The following is a 16,037-nucleotide window of genomic DNA, read 5'->3' as shown; positions in this document are numbered from 1 at the left end:
TCAAACAACTCTGGAATAGCTAAAATCAACAATGATCAGCCTGTTTAGACAGAGCCAGTTGGTATAAGATGTCCCTGGCTAATGAATTTGCCCTTCATGCCCACCAAAAGCATGTTAAAACCAGTTGCCTATTCACATGTCAAGTCTGGAAGAGTTTCTGATTAGAGAAGTTAATCTTTGTTTTGTCAGGTTTTAGCTGACAAGAATTTCCACAGATTCCCTGAGACTGGAAGTCTTTGACAGCTAAAAATTTAGCCCACTTGAAATGTGGGCCATGCAGCTGTCGCTGTGACTCTGTGTGGTGCTTTATACTGATGCCGATTTGGGTCCTTGTTGGAGAACCCTGCAATAAGTTCTCCTTAAATGTAAGAATTTTCTTTGATGCTTCATGGTCCCAAAGAAAATCTGATGAGGAAAGGGTGAGGGGAGGGGGTATTTAAGAAGGGTTTCTAGGTTACAGAGTGAAGGAAACTAGCACAACTATCAGGCAGTACAGGGTGACTGACATGAAACACCTTTTCTTAGATTACAGATTGATTAAATACAAGAAGTTCTTTACTGTGAGGGTGGTGAGGCACTGGAACAGGTTACCCAGAGAAGTAGACATATATTGTTTGTTGCCATCTACTCCCTTTTTTTAATAGCTAAGTTACACCTGTCTTTTTCATCTGACAGTTCTGAACCATCTGTCTAGCAAGGTACAACTGTAAAATAGTTTAAAGCTGGGTATTTTCAGCTGTCTCTTCAAAAAAATGTGCACAATTTGAAGGTCTGTAGAGAAACTACTGTAATTTGTTAAATTCCAACAGATTAGACCTACTCAGAAAATGTTCTTGTATGAAATCAGTTTCACGTTCTTTATATGGTACCAGGTTTTGAAAGAGGAACCATTTTTTTTATCTTCTTTGTTACCTAGAAGGAGGGTAGGAGGAAGAGACTGTGAAGATCAGAAGTTTCTTATAATAAGGACATTTTTTCTATTAGGACCACTTTTATTCATGCATATGCAATTCCTGAGGAAAAACCCTTCTATTTTGCCTATACCAGTTATATTAAATGCAGTTATATAGCATTTAATTCAATGCACAGGTACCAAGTTATCATTTCTCAGTTTGACTCCCTAGCTTGTCACACAGTGAAGAGGCAGAATGAAGGAGAACAGGTCATCCCTTACTGTTAGTACAGGAAAGGCATTAGTCACTTTTATCTCCCCTTTTAGTGTAACATTTCAAAGAAAGTTTTTTGTCAGCAGTTTGCTGGCTTAGAAGCTTTATCGTCTAAGCAGTATGAGCTGCTGGGAAAGCTCATTTAGCGACAAGTTAAATGTTATAATCTCCTGTAAACTGTGTATGTAATACTGCATTTTATGGCCTAGCCGTGCCGTACAGAGCTATTCTCTGTGTAACACACATGTTGAACATTAACTAGTATTTGAGTACAGAAGGTGGAGTGTGCTCCTTCTGGTTTCTATTGGGTGTGTGGCAGTCGAAGATAAACATACTGATAGTTAATGCCATAAAGCAAGCAACCAGAAGTAGAGAGATCGTAGGGCATCAAATCAGTTGTTCCTAGTTTTATGTATTTCTCATGTCTTGCTATTTCTTTTTTATTGCTTTGAAGGGTTTTCTCCTCCTTTGAGCAGAGTGAGTTTAAATTCTGTTGTGTTTTAGTATGCCTTCTTTTAACAAGTGCTGAATTGACTGCATATCAGAAAATGTGTTCTGAATACTTTTTAGCAAACTTTGGTTTATAGCAGTTAACTGTACATCTAAAGATGATAGTTTCTTAAGAATTTATTGCTATAAGGAGCTGTTGTATTCTCACTTTCTTTAAGAATGTTTATTATTTGTCTCTTGCCCTCCCAGATCAATCAAGCAGTACCTTACAATGATAAATTAGTGATTTATTGAAGGTATTTTGCAGCTTGTTTTAATGGAGCCCCTAATACTGCTCCTGAAATTTGATAAGATTTTACTTCTGTGCTTCTGCTTTCTTAGTTTAAAACAAACAAGAGAACAAAAAACCCAAACAAAACCCCACCAAAATCCCTCAAAATTTGATATATACACCTAAGCTTGCTTGGTCTTTTTTGAAAAATAGAGTAAGATTAAACTCTTTATCTTGCCTTTGCTGAAGAAGACAGATTTTAGACAGCTTGGAGTCCTGGACAGCAGTTCTGCATCTTATGATTGATGCTGCTTTTGTGCAGAAGACCAGACTAATGGAACTGAATGCTGTTCAGTTCTTCAGCTGAAATCAATGAATTTTGCTGCATTTTGGGATGAAGTGTGAATGCCTAATATTTTAGAGCTTTCAAAAAAAAACCACCTCAAAGGTGCATGAGGGACAGCAGGCACAAAAGTGTTTCCGGATCTGTACTTTCCTATATAAAATATGCCTGTAGCTTTGGTCTCTTTACTGAGATTTATCATCATCTCATGTATTTTTAGGGGGTTTTGTGCTCAGGGACTTGAAAACTTCCTTCCCTAAGTAACTCAACAGGGTTTGCATGAAAACTTGTTTTGTTATTCCCTCTTAATCCTACCCACCTGTAACCTCCAAGATTTGCCTCTTATAGTGGTTGAAGTTGAAGCACCGGGAATCTAAATTCTTGACTTAACCTCAGAACAAGTATACAGGCCAATACAGGCTACCTTTAGGATCAGCTAACTTTTCTACTAGCTCTGTAGCCCATGATTGGGGTTAGTTTTGTTTCCATGCCTGTGAGTTTCACATGGCATGCCAATTAAGAACTGTAGACTTTTTTCTTTTTTCCTTTTTTGTTTCTCTGTTTAAAGGTTGTAAAAGTTATTGCAGTTAGCAACATTACTGAAAGATTCTTATCAAATTCCATTAATTTTCCTCAAAGTGCTGCTCAAGTATTCAAGCTGTCCAGAATTTGTGTTGCAGCTGGAATGGTGGTGTGGCACTGCATGGCTGCAGATTTTGGGCAGATGCCAAGCAAGCTTTTCCTGGAGAATTTGGCTTTCTGAGGTTTAAAATGCCGGCTCTGTAACTTACAGGATATAAGCCTTTCTTTTCTCTCCAGTACTTTTGAGTTACAGTGAGCTTTGACAGTTTTCTTTGAGAGTGAAGTCTAATGCTATTGGAATAGCTGCAGATAGGAACCATGTGTCGCTGTGTCTTTCTTGAAGAAAATAAATGTCAACACAATTCTTTAGAATAATTAGTAATTCTATTTAGATATTGTTTTCTATTGTGCATCTCCTCTTCCCTATTTGAACTTAAAAGAAACCCAGTCAAACAAACAAACCCACACCTACTGACAAAAAAACCTCCAAAACCTTTGTTTTCTGTTACAGAAAAATGCAAAAGGACAGGAGTTGTTTGACCAGATTGTATATCATTTGGACCTTGTGGAAACTGATTACTTTGGCCTACAATTCATGGATGCTTCCCAGGTTACAGTGAGTATAACTTCAGGTTATTTTTTGTGTTCTGTGGCAGGTTATGTTGCCTGTTATAAATGTTTCACTGGTGCTGTTGCATGGAGAGATGTAGGCATTAGGGGACACACTGCTGAAACAGCTGATACCATGTTTGGTTCTTGCACATATATCCAAATCCGCTAAATGAGTCATGTGGCACTTTATATGATATGTACATGACATGATTGCACATGGCATGATTGCACATAAGTGAAAAAGCAATAATTATGGGTAAAGAAAAATGTTTTATGTTTAGTAGGCTTATGATAGTAAAAACAGTTTACATCTCTCTTGCAAGCAAGGGTTTCTTGTAACTCTTATCTTTGCTGTTCCATATAGAGATTATTTTACTTTGTAGAGTTTAGTTTCATTTAGTTGTACTCGAAATAGAGAAAATGTTTCCTTCTTTTCCCCTGCCCAGTGACCTCCAGCATCTACAGGTAAAATGAGGAAAAGAAAGGACTGTATTTACAGATGCAGGTAGATAGATATATTAAGAAGATAAGGTTGAAAGACTGCAACCTTGTGGTTAAACTTTATTTCTGTCTACTTAATCTTTTCCTTTCTTCTTATGTGCTGAGGTATTGCTATGACAGCAACCTGGGTTGTGAGCAAAGAATATGCAGACTTGAAAAATAAGCATTTGCTTTTAGGTTATTTGGTCAGTAAATAATTTGTTCCATAAAGCAACAGGTGACAGATGTATTTAGTGCTATTACAACAAGATAGTCACAAAATATAGCCACTATATTGACATCTTGTTGAATGTAGTTAGGTTCTACCTTTATACTCTCAGAATTCTCAGCTTTATTCTCTAGCAAGCTTGGGGCAATGTGATCAGGTCAGATTAGTGTTTTATCAGCTTGCGTGATCATCTGATTTACTAATGACTTTGGACAAGTCTTCTGTTTGTTGTTTAAATATAATGAGTTGCCTATTGAGAAAGGGAATCTGTGCTTTTGGGGAAAACAAGTATTACCTATTTAAACATTTTCCTAATACCCCAGTTAATTGAAGGGTATGTACTTATCACTGGAAACTGATGTTTGTAGTATGTCCATAATGGGATTGGGGTTTTTAGGTAGATAGTCTATATGTTGCTGATAAAATTTATTACATAAATTGTGTCTTTTTATGATGGACCTGATAATAAAAGACATAGCTAATAGAGCAGAGCTTCCTCAGAATAGCAAAATGGATTATATTATTACTGATTGTCGAATCATTTAAAACTTGATAGCTAGAAGTTACCTAGCAAGGAGTTCCGTAATGTTTCGAAAGAAGGGAAGCAGAAAGGGAGAGTGAAGCATTCTTTCCCAGCAAGAAAGAGGGCAGATGAGAAACAGAAGACCTGGATGAGGTAGCAGAGAATGCTCTTTTTCTTCTATATTTGCAAAACTGAAGGGCTCTTTTGAATAGTAAGAGATGAAGCAGAGATGTGAGCAAGTATGTTTTCCATAGGTAGTTGTATTCCTGGTGTTCAGGGCAAAATGTGCCTTTATGTGGAAGTGTTTTAGCTTTCTATGCTATTTCTTTCCTCTTCATGGGGTGGGGAGTAAAGCATTGTGTCTACAGTTACAAGAGGGATAAGTGCCATGAACAGCATTTGGGAGTGCTAAAAAAGCCAGTGATGGGTGGAGAGCTTTAATAGCAGCGTTATGGCTACCTGGATTAAGAGGAGTGTTTAGGGCAGTTCTTCACCTCTGGTGTGAGGCTGAAAACTCTCATTTAGGTTGTGGGTTTGGGGTTTTTTGTCTGACTCAGGCTGGTCAGAGAGTAGAGCTTCAAGAGCTTTAAGGCACAGGCTTTTATGTTCCCCAGCACCCTGTGCAAAAAAAGGTTCCGTAATTTAATATCCTTCCTTGGTCTGTTTTGAACTTGTGATCTACTCATTTCATTTGCGTAGTTATTAATGTGTAGCTTCTGTGTGCTTCTGCTTAGTGCCAGCCCAGCCACAAAGTGGACTGGGAGCTTAAAGTTCTGTAAACTCTTTGAGGCTCTGAGGCTTTCTCTTTGATATGTTTTGTTAAGTGCTAAACATATTTAAGCCCCCATTATAAATAAGAGAGGAGAAAATAGTCTTTGAATAGTGGAAATTACTTCTGTGTGCTTCCAGGCCAGCAGCCTTTGAGTGCACTGTTTCCTGCAGTCCTGTAACTTTGTCAGAGATGGGACAAGCAGTGTTGATACTGTGATTTCGAGCAAAAAAAAAAATAAAATCATTATTAGAGCTGATCTGTTTCAAAAAAGAAAAAAAACTTTGAACGGCTTCTTTTTAATACCCCCCAAAAAGTTTTTCAGTGCAACCAAAAACCATAAAGTTGTGAAAAGCAGGATTTGAGCAGCAAGGCAGAAAATGCTGTAAAGCCTAATTCAGTGAACTCTGCAGCAGAGTGCTCTTTGAAGATATCCATGAATAGAAGAATGTAGACAGTCATCAAGTAGTTATTCTAAAGCAAAGCTTTGTGTACTGTTGTATTTTAAGTTATCTGATATTAACTCCAGAAGTAGAAATACTCTGGGTGACATGGATTGTTAAGTATTATTACTGTGCAGAAGAATTGATCTAGTAGAAAACCTTTATTCATAAGTGCGGTTTAAAAAGCAACACAGATATATTGCCTGCTGATGTTCAGCTTCTTGACTGATCACAATTTATAGGTTATAGTGAGGGATAAAACTGTATTGTAGTCACATTATAATAGCTTTGGAACAACTCTTTTTTTTCTAACAGACTCAGACAAAACTGAGACTTGGTTCTGCAGCTGTTCTAGTGGTGGTTCTTTCATTGTTTGCATCATTTTTTTTTTAATTTCTATATTTGTGTATGTTTTATAATATCCATAATATAGTAGTACAGTGAGAACTAGAGTCCTGGATGTTTCAGCAGGTATTGATTGGGTCAAGGCCCTGTAGGAGCTTGTTGCTTCTTGACTGCATCTGCTGAATCTGAATTTTCTTTGTCATTTGTCAAGGCTCATTGTCATTCAGATCAAGAGCTTTTCATGTGGCTGCTTTTGATACTGGTGCTGTGACTTCTTAAGGGTGTGAGGGATATGGAAAAATGTGCAACTCAAACCAGTCAGCCTTAGTGTGATATCTGGGAGTCTTTCTGCTTATGTACTGCTTAATATTGTAACAAGGGCTCATTAGGCAGAACAAAATAGGACAAGCCTCACTGTTCAATACATAGAACCATAGAAACAGAATAGTTAGGGTTGGAAAGGACCTTAAGATCATCTATTTCCAACCCCCCTGCCGTGGGCAGGGACATCTCACACTAAATCATATCACCCAAGGCCTCATCCAACCTGATCTTGAACACTGCCGGGGATGGAGCATTCACAGCCTTGCTGGACATTCCAGTGCCAAACCACCCTAACAGGAAAGAATTTCCTCCTTATATCTAATCTAAACTTCCACTGTTGAAGCTTTAACCTGTTACCCCTTGTCCTGTCACTACAGTCTCTAATGAAGAGTCCCTCCCCAGCATCCCTATAGGCCCCCTTCAGATACTGGAAGGCTGCTATGAGGTCTCCACGCAGCCTTCTCTTCTCCAGGCTGAACAGCCCCAACTTCCTCAGCCTGTCTTCATACAGGAGGTGCTCCAGTACCCTGATCATCCTCGTGGCCCTTCTCTGGACTTGTTCCAAGAGTTCCATGTCCTTTTATGTTGAGCACACCAAAACTGCACACAATACTCCAGGTGAGGTCTCACAAGAGCAGAGTAGAGGGGCAGGATCACCTCCTTCGACCTGCTGGTTACGCTCCTTTTGATGCAGCCCAGGATACAGTTGGCTTTCTGGGCTGCAGGTGCACACTACCTGCTCATGTTCATTTTCTCATCAACCAACACCCCCAAGTCCTTCTCCACAGGGCTGCTCTGAATCTCTTCTCTGCCCAACCTGTAGCTGTGCCTGGGATTGCTCCGATCCAGGTGTAGGACCTTGCACTTGCCATGGTTAAACTTCATGAGGTTGGCATCAGCCCACCTCACAAGCGTGTCGAGGTCCCTCTGGATGGCATTCCTTCCCTCCAGCATATCAATCGAACCACAGAGCTTGGTGTCATCGGCAAACTTGCTGAGGGCGCACTCAATCCCACTGTCCATGTCACCGACAAAGATGTTAAACAAGACCGGTCCCAGCACTGATCCCTGAGGGACACCACTCATTACTGGTCTCCACCTGGACATTGAGCCATTGACCACAACTCTTTGTGTGTGGCCATCCAGACAGTTCTTTATCCACCGAGTGGTCCATCCATCAAATTGATGTCTGTCCAATTTAGAGACAAGGATGTCATGTGGGACAGTATCAAACACTTTACACAAGTCCAGGTAGATGACATCAACTGCTCTACCCCTGTCCATCAGTTCTGTAGCCCCATCATAGAAGGCCACCAAATTGGTCAAGCAGGATTTCCCCTTAGTGAAGCCATGCTGGCTGTCACCAAGCACCTTGTTGATTTTCATGTGCCTTAGCATGGCTTCCAGGAGAATCTGCTCCAAGATTTTGCCAGGCACAGAGGTGAGACTGACTGGTCTGTAAGTCCCCTGGTCCTCCATTTTCCCCTTCTTGAAAATGGGGGTTATATTTCCCTTTTTCCAGTCATTGGGAACTTCACCTGACTGCCATGATTTCTCAAATATGATGGCCAGCGGCTTCACAACTTCCTTCGCCAGCTCCTTCAGGACCCGCAGATGGATTTCATCAGGACCCATGGACTTGTGCACGTTCAGATTTTTAAGATGGTTTTGAACCAGTTCCTCTCCTACAGTGGGCGCAAGGTCTTCATTCTCACAGTCCCTGCGTGTGCCTTCCAAGACTTGGGTGGTTTTGTCGGAGCCTTTGCCAGTGAAGACTGAGGCAAAGAAGTCATTCAGAACCTCAGCCTCCTCCAAATCCTGTGTAGCCAGTTCTCCCAAGAGCTTCCTGAGGGGGCCTACATTCTCCCTAGTCTGTTTTTTATTTGCTATGTACCTGTAGAATCCCTTCCTGTTATCCTTAATACCCCTAGCCAAGTTTAATTCTAACTGGGCCTTAGCTTTCCCAGCCTGGTTCCTAGCTTCCCAGACAACATCCCTGAACTTTTCCCATGCCACCTGTCCTTGCCTCCACTTATTATAAGCCTCTTTTTTCATTTGAATTTTCCTCAGCAGCTCCTTATCCATCCAAGGAGGTCTCCTGGCCCTCCTGCTGCACTTCCTTCTGGTTGGGATGCAGCACTCCTGAGCTTGTAGCAGGTGATCCTTGAATATCAACCAACAGTCTTGGGCCCCCCCTGCCCTCTAGGGCTGTATCCCATGGAAACTTACTAAGCAGGATCCTGAAGAGGCCAAAGTCTGCTCTTTTGAAGTCCAGGGCAGTGAGCTTGCTGCATGCTCTTCTCACTGTCCTGAGGATCTCAAATTTGAGCATCTCATGATCGCTGCATCCAAGGCTGCCCTGGAGAGTCACATTTCCACTGAGCCCTTCCCTGTTGGTGAGCACAAGGTCAAGCATGGCACCTCTCCTCGTTGGCTCCTCTATTACTTGCAGAAGGAAGTTGTCTTCCACACAATCGAGGAACCTCCTGGATTGCTTGTGCTGGGCCGTACCGTCCTTCCAACAGATGTCAGGGTGGTTGAAGTCACCCATGAGAACAAAGGCCTGCGAGTGTGAGGCTTTTCCTATCTGTCTATGGAGTGCTTCATCCGCAGGTTCTCCTTGATCAGGCGGTCTGTAACAGATCCCCACAGTAATGTCTCCCATAGCCATATTCCCTTTAACCCTGACTCACAAACTCTTTGTTAACTGCTCACCTGCCCCAGACAGAGTTCCATACTCTCCAGCCTATCCCTAACATAAAGGGCAACTCCCCCTCCCCACCTGCCAGGCCTGTCTTTTCTAAAGAACCTGTAACCTTCCATTCCAACACTCCAGTCGTAGGAGCCATCCCACCATGTTTCTGTGATGCCTATTATATCATACCCCCGTAGACGTTGAATGTTGGGAGAAAGCGATACTGGTTAATATTTTGATAATGCAAACTGTTTCCTTTTCTGCTTCTAGTAGAAATACCCAATTTCCCCATTAAAAAAAAAAACATGAAATTCATCTGTGATTCTGTTTCCCCTCCCTAAATCTCTCTTGTTCCTCTGGATGATGAGCTTTTTGGGCCTGTGGTTGTTGCAGGACCTGTGTCTGTGGGTTGTAGCCTGTAACAACAAATACCAGTCACAGCTGGAGGGTCGCAAGAGCTGTACAGGTAACAGTATCCTGTGGTACTCGGTGCTTCAGTTACTAATAGTGGTAGTGATACGAAATGCCAGTTCAGTAACTGGACAGAGGCAACGTGCCTGCCTCCACAGCAATGCAGAACATGTAATCAGTGACTGCTTCCAACTGTGGCTGTCCAGGGACGTATTGCAGTTTAGGAACATGTGGTGAGAGACTCCAATACACCAAGAATTCCCAGAGCATCTCCAGGTTTTCATCTTCCAGTAGCACTTGCTATTTCAGGGGAGGTTGTAGACTATTTCTCTGGCACAGACTTGAGAAGCAGTTGTGCAAGGCAGGTGGTTGCAGTACTGTCTCAGTGATGCTTCTCCACCTCTCTTCTAAGAAGTCAAGTCTTCAGTCTATCCAATACAACAAAGAGCTTTTGCTATTTTCTTTTGTCTTTGTTCATGGCCAGAGCGTAAGCTGAAGTGAGAGGGCTGTGGAGGTTACTTTTGGCAGATGCCAAAATGTGCCCGTGGTGGACAGAGACAGTTGAAAAAGCTCCAAAAGAGACCCACTGCTGGCTAAAGCTGAGCCCATCAGCAGTGTTGGTGATGCTTCCAGTGACTTAAGAAAAGGGAAAAAACTGCTGTGTAACAGCTGCTGAGAGAAAGCAGTGAGAATACATGAGAGAAGCAGTTCTGCAGACACCAAGGTCAGTTCAGAAGGAGGGGAAGACCTCCAGGCACCGGAGCAGAGATTCCCCCTGTGGTGCAGACCATGGTGAGGCAAGCTGTGCCCCTGCAGCCCATGGAGGTCCATGGAGGAGCAGATACTCCCCTGCAACCATGGAGATGCCTGGTGGAGCAGATATCCCCCTGCAGTCCATGGAGGACCTCACACCGGAACAGGGTCATGCCCAAAGGAGGCTGTGACCCCATGGGAAGCTTGTGCTGACCTGTGGGCTCATGGAGAAACAAGCTCATGCTGGAACAGGTTTGCTGCAGGACTTGTGACCCTGCGGGGAACCCACACTGGAGCAGTCTGTTACTGAAGGACTACACCCCATGGAAGGGACCCACACTTGTAGCAGCCTGTTCCTGAAAGATTGCACCCATAGAAGGGACCCACACTGGAGCAGTTTATGAAGAACTGCAGCCTGTGGGAAGGATTCACCTTGGAGAAGTTGATGGAGAGCTGTCTACCGTGGGAGAGAGATACTGGAGCAGGGGAGGAGTGTAAGGAGTCCTCCCTTGAGGAGGAGGGAGTGGTAGAAACGATGCGTGATGAACTGATCACAGACCCCATTACTCAGGGGAAGGAGGTGGAACAGTTTGCAATGAATTTGAGCCTGGGAAAAAGGGAGGGGTGGAAGGAAAAATAAGATTTGTACTTAGTTCTTGTTATCCTACTCCAATTTGATTGGTAGTGTTAAATTAATTTCCCTGAGTTTAGTGTGTTTTGCCTGTGATGGTAGTTGGTCAGAGTGATATGTCTGTCATCATGTTGCTCCCCCGTCCAGTTGAGGAGGGGAATGATAGAGCAGCTTTGGTGGGCATCTGGTGGCCACCCAAAATCAAACCAGCACACCAAAGCAAAAGCTGTCTCTCAGCTTCTTTGCTTGATCTGTTGGTATTCATTGTGTACTACCATGGAGAGTCTGGCTTCATCTTCAGTACACCTTTTGGGTAGGCTTCTTGTCCTCAGGCTGAACACCCCCACCTCCAGGTCCCGAGGACCTCAGTGGTGCTGTGAGAGTCTCCTCCTGTCACCCTGGTGCAGCAGCCCAGTGGAACCCAGGTGGTGCTCTTCTCCCCTCTCCCTTGGGGCTCAGCCTGTAATTTGGGAGTACTGTAGTTGTCCATGCTAGTATCACAGAATCTGTTTTTAAATAGTTCCTCCAGCCAGTTCAAAAATGCCTTCCTTTGCCCCAGCACTCTCTTGCTCTCTCTCTGCAGTTGTATTGTGTATGTAGTAACCCCATGCAGTTGTATCGTGCCCCATCATCCTGCTTCCTATTGAAAATACTAGCCAGTATCACCCCTGGTGTTCATTACATCTTCAGCTGTATCTGAGCAATTTATCTAAAAGCAGTTCTTCTCTGCATCTACATTTTCAAGAGGAACATAGCTTTCCAGGAGGGATCAAAGAAACTTAGATGAGTGTAATGAACAATCTCCTCATCGTTTTAAGCTGTGAACTCCTGGGAGCTTATACCATTTCTAAGTATATGCTTGTGTAGTCTCTGAGTTTCTGCATGACCCCAATTCTCATTTGGTTTTCTGCTTCTATCATAATATTATTTAAAAGGTGACCTTCAGGAGAAAAGAGGAAAGGGTTTTTTCTCCTTTGTAACTTTATTGCAAACGTCCCAATCTGTGGTTGGTGGGTAGGGTTTTTATTGACTTTGTTTTGGTGATTCCTTCCTCCCACGCGTTACATACATTTTTATCCTCTCTGCTTTAGAAAGCCGTGTGCCTCATGGCAGACAGCTTGGGAGGGCTCAGGTGCCTGGGAAATCAGACAGCAAGAAGACCGCTGAAGGGATAATTGACTTTCAGTTTTAAAGGTGCCAGCTTTTGTTTAGTACACCTTCTTTTCCAAACCTGAGCATTTAGCACGGTTCTCCCTCCTGTACCTCCAGGTAAGGCTTGAGAAAGCATTTAAGCAGTGTTTTTCAGAAAGCAAATGAAACTTCCAGTAAGAATGGGCATTCTCTTACTGAATGAGCGTAAGGAAAACAGTTTATTCAGGACATTCTTCGTGCAGTTTAAACTAGCAAAGCAAACCAACCAAAAAGGGTCAAACACAATTTTTTTCCTTTTCAGGTCACCTTTGAGGGCTGTATAGAACAAGACAAGGATTTTTCATTCTTTTAGGAAGCAAGTAGAGAGACGATGGAATTTGCAAAGCTCAGGTGTGTGAAGGGTTTGTGTCAACCTGTGGTACTCCCCTTTTCAGTCTTCGTTTGGCAGTCACTCTGGTCCTTACGTAGACCAGAAACTATAGTTTATCTGCTGTATCTTGACACAAATACATCTTTCCCTTGCTGTGTGACTATTCTGAGAAAATATTGGTTGCTGTCACTTACGGAGGGTTGAGGTACTTAGTTTTTCCCCTTCAGTTAGATAAAGTGAGTGATCAACAGGAGAGCATGCTGAGATACATACGTGCTTCCACTATTTTAAGAAATCTTTTTTTTAAATGGCATTTCTCTCATGTGGAATTGGTTGGGGTGTGTTTTCAGCACATGAATCCCAACAAGTAACTACTGGTTTATGTCAGCTAATACCATAGGAAACTATTCATTTGGCAAAGGAAAGAAATTACACTGGCATTAAGCAGGAATAAATGGAATTTAATCCAGCATTTGAACTTCCTGTTTATCTGACAGAATTAAAGGACTAACCTCATTGTTTTTTGCAGCTTCCTGAGGAGGGGAAGTGGAAAGGGAGGTGCTGAACTCTTCTCACTGGTATCCAGTGATAGGACATATGGGAACGGTTCAGAGCTGTATCAGTTAGAGTTCAGATTGAACATTAGGAAGCGTTTATTTACTGAGAGGGTAGTCAAACACTGGAACAGGCTTCCTAGAGAGGTTGATGCCTCAAGCCTGTCTGTATTTAAAAGGCATTTGGATACTGCCCTTGATAACATAAAGTAGTCAGGCATTTGGACCAGATGATTGTGGTAGGTCCCTTCCAACCGAACTATTTGTACTGTCCTGTTCTGTTTTGTTCAGTTCTGTTCTAAAGTAATCACAGAATCTTGATTACCTGCAGTTTGACTGGGGTTTGTTTTGGTTTGCTTTTTTTCCCCTTAGTGTGGTCCAAGTAGCTTAGATACACTTTCTATCATAACACAGTCCTAAACCAATTAATCATTTTCCTCCTCCTTGGATGCTTCTGAGTCCAGACTGGATATAGGGAATGTGACACTGTATAGTTGAAATTACTGTGTCAGCCTCTGTCCTACTCTTTGAGATCCGTAGTTAAGTTTCTTTGAGTTTGGATCCTGAAATGGTGTACAGTTGCTTAGATAGAGCTACAGAGACAGATGCTGGGAGAGAAAAAGTCTCCTCTTTTCAACTTCCTAGTGAGACTTAAGAATTCATTGCTTTCACTTTCCTATTCTTGAGTCAGCAAGCAGTATGTAGTCAAGCCCAAACCTTTTTTTTTTTTTTGGCTTTTTTTGTGCTGTTGCACATAATATCTGACTTTAAAAATTGACAAATCTGCATGAAAACTGCCAGGACTGGTAACTCTGGGCCAGTAATACTGCTGGTCCATGTCCTACCTCGATTTTTATTTTGTAATCTGTGTGGTGGCCATATCGCATGCATCTGTGATGTGCAATGTGGGATGAGGGTAAAATGGTAGCTCATAATTGCCTCTGAAGAGGGATGAATTTAATGCTTGCTGTGCTTTATCTCCTGGAGCAGTCTGCCTCTGGCTGCTTGGTTATGGAGAGTGAATGATGGTTCCCTGTCTTGGTTGTAGCCTTGTTTAATGGTCTGCGCAAGTAGTTCCTAGAGTCTTGTGAGATATTTTTAAGCCTTCTTTGAAGTATTTACACTTACAGATAACCAGTTTGACACTTGGTGTATTTGAGTTTTAGTACACCTAGAATACCACATACCAGGATTGGGACTGTCAGCTGTTATTTCGGTGGGAATTATTTTAGTTCAGGCTGTGTGGTGCTCATTTCTGAACATGGTAGTAATGAGCCACAGATGGAAAAGTAACTGGAGGATTTTTGCCTGTAGTATAGATGTTATTTATGTTTGATTTGATTTAATATGAAGCCAAACTTTTAATGGAGTCGGTACATTTGTCTTTGCGAGTGGTTTATCTTTAGCCAAAATAAATATTGGGGTGAAAGACATTTTTGTAGCTAGGTGTTGGAAGCACAAAAGAGTAATCTGCCCTGGAGGTATGAAAGTAACAGAAAGTATAACTTCAGTTAAAAAAAAAGCCCAAACAAACAAACCAAAAACCCACCAAAAAAATACACTGAAGTTTCAATATTACTATCAAAAATTTGAAATTTCAGAAAGCTTCTGTGAACTGCTGTGTTTACTGGTGTAATTCTTCATAAAAGAGTAAAGTAGAGTCTGAATAAATTACTTGTAACTCCAAGGAATGTGTTTGTATGAGCTGCTGTAATGTTTTATTTCCATTCTGGTGGAGATTTCTCAGATTGTAAGGATGGATTCCTTGGCAGCCTCACTTAAGGGAGTCTAGCAAGTCTCATGCAAATAAAAGCACCTTCAGAATAAGTGTTATTTCTTTTTCTCTTTCTCCTTTTTGTGAGATTTAGTTACTTTAGAGGTCATAAGTTATCAGACTTTTGATATATACCCTTCTCTATGCCTGTGATATAAGTAACTTTTTGCTTTGACTTAGGACAGATACCAGCATTACTGTCCAACAAATACTTTTTCACATTTATTTAGCTGTGGTTTTAGTGGAATGATAAGTAGTCATTTAAAGATTCCCCTTTTTCTGAAAGCATGAATGCTTTAATAGGGAGGCAGGGTTTTTTCCCTTAAGATTTTGTGCCATAGTACCTAGTTTATTATTTTAAGATTAATATAGCAAAATATTTATTTTGAGGAATTCCAAATACTGGTTTATTACCTTATGTGACTGGAGCATTTACATAGGGTTGCTTCAAATCAGACTGCAGCCTTGTGTAGGACATTGTGCAGAGACAGTCAAAGGTTTAAGCTAAGTTTGCACCAGAGATTGTTCATCGTTACTCTTCTGTAGATACAACTTTCACTGACAAGGGAGTGCATAAACTTTGCTGGGCAGCATACATTTTTGTCATCAAAGATGTATCTATTAAAGATCTTTTGATTAGCACAAAAAGAGGTGTTGGGTATGCATCAGTGTTTCCCAGATGCTTTTAGTGAGGGTTCAGTATTCATCTTATCTTGAAAAAACGTGGCCATGGAGCAATGGAAGGCAGGACAGTGTAGGATCTGGAGGGTCTTCATCAAACAGAAGAGTTGAAAAGAGAATGAAACCCAGGGGTTTGGCCTGCTGTCCACAAGGGCACTTCCATAACAGATGTTAAACCTAGCATGAAAGGGTATTTTCCATACACCACCGCTTTGCAGTTTTGGTTTTTGAGGTTTCCTCTCTGGAAGAGTGAAACTTCCCTGGCAATACTGATGCATTTGTAAATCAAGCTTTCCCCCGTCAAAGAAAGTAAGTTGGTAAATGTGAAAAGGAACACTTGTGCAAACGTATAGAAGTTTAGTAAATAAATATAGCAATATTTCCTCCTAAAAGATATTTTTATCTGTTAGATTTTGATGTAATTAGTTTGTCATGTCAACAAAATCTTTAAATGGAACTGCTTAAATGTGGATTTTCTT

At 41.6% G+C, this 16,037-nt stretch overlaps 1 protein-coding gene across 1 annotated transcript in view; it reads left to right on the top strand.

The window, feature by feature from the left end:
• EPB41L4B (erythrocyte membrane protein band 4.1 like 4B) overlaps positions 1 to 16,037 on the top strand; it is an 84,286-nt gene that overhangs the window by 47,303 nt on the left and 20,946 nt on the right. Inside the window, exon 2 of the mRNA XM_062610967.1 lies at positions 3,324 to 3,428. Within this exon, the coding sequence (XP_062466951.1) occupies positions 3,324 to 3,428 (105 nt within the window). The remainder of the gene's footprint in view (positions 1 to 3,323; positions 3,429 to 16,037) is intronic.

The sequence above is a fragment of the Pezoporus occidentalis genome, unplaced genomic scaffold, assembly GCF_034315485.1.
Source record: "Pezoporus occidentalis ecotype Australia unplaced genomic scaffold, CSIRO_AGI_Poc_V1 ctg15, whole genome shotgun sequence".
NCBI classification, from domain to species: Eukaryota; Metazoa; Chordata; class Aves; order Psittaciformes; family Psittacidae; genus Pezoporus; species Pezoporus occidentalis.
Note: the sequence above shows the minus strand (reverse complement) of the source record. Positions and strands in the feature narration are given on the sequence as shown.